This window comes from Halyomorpha halys, unplaced genomic scaffold (assembly GCF_000696795.3).
Source record: "Halyomorpha halys isolate HHAL.00 unplaced genomic scaffold, Hhal_1.1 Scaffold1324.1, whole genome shotgun sequence".
NCBI classification, from domain to species: Eukaryota; Metazoa; Arthropoda; class Insecta; order Hemiptera; family Pentatomidae; genus Halyomorpha; species Halyomorpha halys.
This window is the reverse complement of record NW_027106083.1, coordinates 7,849-14,574: the sequence shown is the minus strand read 5'-3', so window position 1 is coordinate 14,574 and position 6,726 is coordinate 7,849. Positions and strand designations below refer to the sequence as shown.

Genomic DNA, 6,726 nt, shown 5'->3' with positions numbered 1-6,726 from the left:
CTGTAACACTCCAATTTAACTTAGATCAGATTTACTAAATGTATTATAATGTACAGTTGTAAATAGCAATAAATAAATATTAAAAAAAAAATTGTAGGATTTATTTTTATATTTATGCTTGTTAAAAATTATTTTTTTTTTAGTCCTAGGCAGTCAATATTGGTCAGTGGAGACAGAAACCCCATTACATATCAACACGAGAAACATTTCTCAACAACTTGATTTTGATTCCTTTTTTTTTTTTGTATGTACCTGTATTTAACAGGTCTTTGGACTTTTTGTTTACTAAGTCCAGAAATTTTTTATTATTTTTAATATTTTTTAAATTATAAGAATATATTAATTTTATATCATCACCATTTGTATTAATCTGTTTATATGACTGAGTAAAAATGTCAACAATCTGGGAGAACTACTTAATAAAAAAATGTTCCATAATTGCAAAAAATAAAGAGTTTTAAATAAAATTTTTAAAAAATTCGTGCGTTTAAAGGAAATGGTCAGAGTTGCCAAATACAAGGACGAAAAAATAGTAATAACTATTTATTAATTTTCAGCTGACGTTTCGACCTCCGTTTTAGGTTTTCATCAGGGCTGTTAAGTGAGAGTGTAAACAGAGACCCTTCAATAATTGTTGACCCTACAATTGTTTAGAACTTTATTTTGAATTGGACCCCTCAAATTTTTTCGAAGGTCTAGGTTTGTTGTAGGTTAAGGTTTTTTACACAAAGATAATGGAAATAACGTTTTTTTTTTTAGTAATTTATTTATTGATATTTACAACTGTATACATATATTATACACATCAAGTAAATTTGCTGTAAGTGAAATAGACATGATTCAAACATGTGGAGAATCTACCCATTGATAGAATTCCAAAAACATTTCTAAAGGAGAAGATCTCAAGGCCATCTTCTTTTCAGACGTTTAGGAGGATTATTAGGTAGTGAAGGAGAAGCCAGGTTAGAAACGAGTTGGTTTGGGTGGTTGGGAAGTTTATTATGGGAGGATTTGTATCTGGTTCTGGCCAAATCGGCAACATAGGGGACATTGAGGTCCTGATGGATGATTTAATTTGTGACAAAGTAAGGAGCATTAAGGATTTTACGAAGGATTTTGGACTGTAAGGATTGGATTCGAGAGGAATTAGATGGTGTAGTGGAGCCCCATAGCTCAACTCCGTATGTCCTAATAGGCCTTATAATAGTCATGTAGATCAGTCTTTTGTAATGGTTTTGAAGTTTGGACCGTTTGTCTAGTAAATGTTGTAATAGTCGGAATCGACGAGCAGTTTCCTGTCTTTTCAGTCTTGTATGAGAATTCCATGTCAGTCGTTTGTCCAGATTTAGTCCTAAGTAACGGATCTGTTCAACAGGAATGAGTGGGGTATTATTAAAAGATACTGTAGGGCAAGACGAAGGTTTACGACGAAGGGTAAATGTGATTTGGTGGGATTTATTGGAATTTATTTCAATCCTCCAGTTTTGGGACCATTCTTCGAAATAACGTTTTAAAGAATAATTCTGAACGAATCTATTGCAGTCCTAAATCTTCGATAAAATGTTATTGGTGTGATACTTGGATATATATTTTTCTAAATACACATATTATAACTAGAAATATGTATATATTTTATGTTCTAATTTTTTATTAAAACATAAACGTATTGTTCCTATATATTTACCTTCCACCTCCTCTTATAGTCCCCAAGAGCCCAAGAGGAGATAAAGTCAGTTATGTCACTCCATTATTTTATTACCTTAATGAAAACTATGTATATTTACTAGTCAAAGTTAATAAGTCTGCCAAACATAAAAAGGGGGACTAAAAATGGCGACTGTTTCAAAACGTTAAACAAATTTAATTTTTTATTCTCTATATCATCAAAACTACTTACAATACTGGAAAACCTGATAGAACATAATTTTTTTTTTTATTTTACTTATTTATTGATATTTACAACTGTATATAAAATACAACAAGTAAATCTGCTCATAATGACATAATGATATGATACAGGATGTAGAGAAACTACCCAGTAGTAGAACTCTAAAAACAGTTTACAATATAAGGTCATGAGGCCATCTTCTTTTCAGGCGCCTCGGAGGATTGCCAGGAATAGAAGAGGAAGCAAGGTTAGAAACTAGTGGGTTTGGGTGCTTAGAGAGTTTATTATGGAAGGAATAATATCGGGTTCGGGCTAGATCGGTTACATAAGGAACATTTAGGTCTTTATGAAGGTTTTATTAGTAACAAAATAAGGAGCATTGAGGATTTTACGAAGGATTTTGGATTGTAAAGATTGGATATGAGAGGAAATTTTAGTATTTTTTTTTAGAGGAAGGTTTAGTGGGACCACAAAGCTCAACTCCGTGTGTCCAAATGGGCCTTATTATTGTCATGTAGATCAGTCTTTTGTAATGAGTTGGAAGTTTAGACCGTTTGTCTAGTAAGTGTTGTAATAGTCGGAATCTGCGTGCAGTTTCCTATCTTGTGTGAGGATTCCAGGCTAGTCGTTTGTCAAGATGTAAGAACATAATTTAAAGAAGAATAAATTCTCTAAAATATGAGCCCTAATAGAACTGTTTACGTTTAATAGTTTCCAATATATATATTTTTTAAAATGTGACACCCCAAAAAATTCACTCAAAAATCAGTAGTTAGTGAATTTATTCAAAGAAATGTATATCTCAGGGACAAATAATCCTAATGGTGAAGGGCTGGTTGGAATTGGTGGGTGGTGGCCGCTACCAACACTCCGAAGATTCGAAGGCTTGGCTGTGTGTTGTTGCCCTGCCAAGTGGGTGAAAGTACCAGAAACCAACAAAAGTGAAGCCTCAAAAAATTAGTAGTTGTCTCCTAAACCAGAGGGCCGGTGGGAAATCGAATCTCTGCTTGTTGGGTGAAGGTATACAAATTAATAAATATTTACTATCTCAAAAACATGTTTGACCGCCTAGGAGTCCTTATCAGTGTGTCCCGATATTTAATAACTCCTCATTCTGTACTGTCCTTGTAACGAGGTGATAATAAACCCCTGACACTGATACCTCATTGAAGTATAAAACCTCTTTGAAGTATTTTATCTAGCTAACAGTCGAAATCTGTTTATTAATTACAAAATAAACATACAGTTGATAATCAACTGAGAAAGTGATTAAAAATAAATTTATCTTTAGGCTTTAACAGGTATATCTTTTATATTATTTTTGTATATTTTATTTTATTGTTTCATTGGTTCAAAAGTTTATTTATTTTATTTCTTTGTGTACTTTGTTTAGTTTCTGTTTATATAAATATTATTTTTATTTATTTATATATAATTGTCTATTATTATTTTTATTTATTTTTTTAATTTTGGCATTAAGTGTAATAATTGAAATTTCAGTTTTTTACGACTTCTTGTATGTTCATCATGAGAGGTTTTTGATTTGGTTCTCGTGGAACAATACTAAATAATTTTTGTTTAGCTTTTTAACCTGTTTATTTGTGTTTTAACTACTTATTATTCATTTAATTATAGCTTTTAACTAATTTTTTGTTTTTTAATTATATATGTGTGTTGTTTTTTTAATCTATTTATTTTTTTAACAGAATTATTGCTGTGACTATTGTGTCTTTGACTTCTTCTTATCTGATAATAAATCAATATTTTGTTTATCGGATCAAACGTGGGTTGCAGATCACTGGTGAGGGGAGGTATGATAGGGATAATTAAATTTCCAAATAAATAGAATAGGATTGTCAAAATGAAATAAAATTGTTAAATAGGGAAAAATCAATAATATATTGTATTTAGTGCATAGAAGATTATTGATTGCATAATAAAAAGGTAAAAAAGAAATAATTTTTTTTTATTATTATATCATGTAAATATATATAGTGTATATATGTCCGATCATGGATTGATTGGTATGCTGTGTATTGTAGCAACCCAATGTATTTGGCCACCATGGCTGAATAAAGCATTTCTCTCTAGAAGATAGTCACAGACCATTTCGCAAGACTAAGGTATTTGACCTCATAATGTGTATTTTTGAAAACTCGAGTTCGAAGTTTCCCATGATCGTAATACTTTCCCCTGCTATATATTCCAAATATAAGTACATGAAAGTAAACAATATATCAGAACAGAAATTTTTATTAAATAGAATTCAAAACCAAAATAAATCCAAATTAGCTATGTACTCTTATATTTAGTTTGAATTATTTTTAATTTATTTGAAATTACTATAGAGCTGATATATGATCTAAAATTAGACGAGAATATTGGTAGACTTAAGATAATCAAAGAAAGGATTAGAGGTTTCCTGGAATGTCTTACCATCAAAATACATAGTTCAAAGATATCCGTAGCCACAATTTCCGAAACGATAATTAAGAAATGAAACTGATATTAACTCACCTTCCAGGTAGTCATGTTGATAACTGGTATTCTCATGTCACCAGCAGTGATACTTCCAGGATGGTACTCCATACTTCCAGGATGGTACTCCATACTTCCAGGTTTCTGATGAAGCCAAGATGTCTTGGATGTGTTGGACGACGTGACACTTGCAAAAAACTACTCTAAAATCAAACAAAGTTAATAGACACGCTACAGATAACATTATCTCTTCTTTATCAAGTAGTATACAAGTGTAATTCGCTTTGTTTAAACAATAATACGTCATACGAGCTATTCAGGACATTTTAAATGTATTTTTTTATTTTTACATAACACTTCAACAACCCTGAAATATAGTCTCGTATCACTACTAATAACATTATCATAATGTCTTAGTTTATATTACATTATCATATTTAACATTAACAGTTTTTTTAAATTTATATTATGTCACTTCAAGTACTAAATCATACGTGTGGTATTTATTTTTCTATTTTAATAATATCTATTTAATGTTAATGCGCTCTGAAAATGGATAATTATTTATTGTAGGTTTTCAAATTAGGCCTAGTATGTTTTAAAATGAAAAGATTCTGACAAATATTACTCATTACTAATAATCTGCAAAAAAAGATAAACAACGATTATGTTTAAAATAGTTCTAAAATACTTCAATTATTATAGAAGACAAATTAATTGTTGTAACAATGACTATCTTGTTTATCTTCGGTTACGATCTACGGATTTTATTGTGGGGTCAGTTAAATTTAAATTTTCGAACGTTTAACATTACCAATTCCTTCAGTCTAAAATCAATGCTCGATAATATATCAAAAACAAAAGTTTACATCATGAATTCAACTTCGTATTTGTTCTTCTCCTAATTCCGTTTAAATTAACAAACTTTCATCAGAATCTTAATTATACATTAGCACAATCTCTAGATAAAGATCCTCTAACCATCCATGTAATTTGAATATTTATTTGTCTGGGTTTTATAGGCTGTAAAAGCCTAAGGGCATAAATGCATTTGTTTCATCTTCTGAGCTCAAAATCAATTCTGGATTATTTTATATATTTTTTGTTTATTGATATTTGCAACCGTATTAAAAATATATACAACAGGTAAATTTGCATGATCTGTGGAGAACCTATCCATTCCTAGAACTCTAATAACATTTCTAGACGAGAAGATCTCAAAAAATAAATAATTATAATTGTTCTGAAGGTGTTAAAATTGTTATTGAACCTGGAAAGGTGTATTTCCGTTCGAATAGGCTTCAAGATGTAAAAATGTCCGTCAAAAAACTTGAATTAACAATTTTGAAGAATTGTATTATTCCCACTATAAATTTCAATATTTTACTACATATTCAACATATTGGAAAGTGAAACTAAAACGGTCTATTTTCTTACTATTGATGAGTAGAATTTGTTGCTTTTATTTCAAAAGATGTAGTAGGTTAGAAAATGTTCCTTCTAATTTCACAGTTCTCCAAGAGTACTTACAGACATCCATTTTATACTTCAACAAATTCTATTATGAATTAAATAAAATGAAAAAATATTGAGGGTGTCATTTTCGCATAGCTTTTAAAAAATATTTTGAAATAAAAAAAAATCAAGTGAATAAATTTTGGATGCTCTCATAACTAGAATAGTTGTTGTTGTCTGGGGCTTTAGGGCGTAAAACCCTGAGGTCATCAACTTTATTTTTCTCTTTAAATAATTTCGAAAAAAAATTTAAATAATTACTTCTTTTGGTATTTTTTATTACGTATAACAGATTTTCTGGTTTAAATCTTATTCAAAAGGTCATTCCTTTTTAAGAAAACTAAGACCATTTCCACGATCTTCTGGTCATCATTCAGAGCATCCGATACACTCGGTGCTACTCCCAATCTACTCAAGTTCGCGGAATAGAATGATAGATGGAACGACTTCGATGGGCCGGGCAAGTCACACGTATGGATGTTTATGTAAATTCTATTTTTATTTATTTATATATAATTTTCTATCATTATGTTTATTTATTTTTTAATTTTGGCATTAGTGTAACAATTGGTCACTATTATTTATTTCCCAAAGTCGTTCAAAGCAACATATACAAATATTATTATTAAAAGAAAAAAAAAACTTAAAAAAACTATAATGAACTGTATTGATAGAACTCTAATGACCTTTATAGAGAAGAAGAGCTCAAGAAAAAAAATATCCTGAAAATGTTAAAATGGCAATGATTTAGCAGGATTGTAATATTATTATTAAAAGAAAAAAACCTTAAAAAAACTATGCTGAACTTTATTGATAGAACTCTAATGACCTTTATAGAGAAGAAG

At 29.7% G+C, this 6,726-nt stretch overlaps 1 protein-coding gene across 1 annotated transcript in view; it reads right to left on the bottom strand.

Moving 5' to 3' along the window:
* LOC106689303 (1,5-anhydro-D-fructose reductase) overlaps nt 1-4,722 on the bottom strand; it is a 12,168-nt gene extending 7,446 nt beyond the window's left edge. The window contains exon 1 of the mRNA XM_014434207.2: nt 4,406-4,722. Coding sequence (XP_014289693.1) covers nt 4,406-4,498 — 93 coding nt within the window. The 5' untranslated portion in view covers nt 4,499-4,722. The remainder of the gene's footprint in view (nt 1-4,405) is intronic.
* Nucleotides 4,723-6,726: the final 2,004 nt, after the last annotated feature.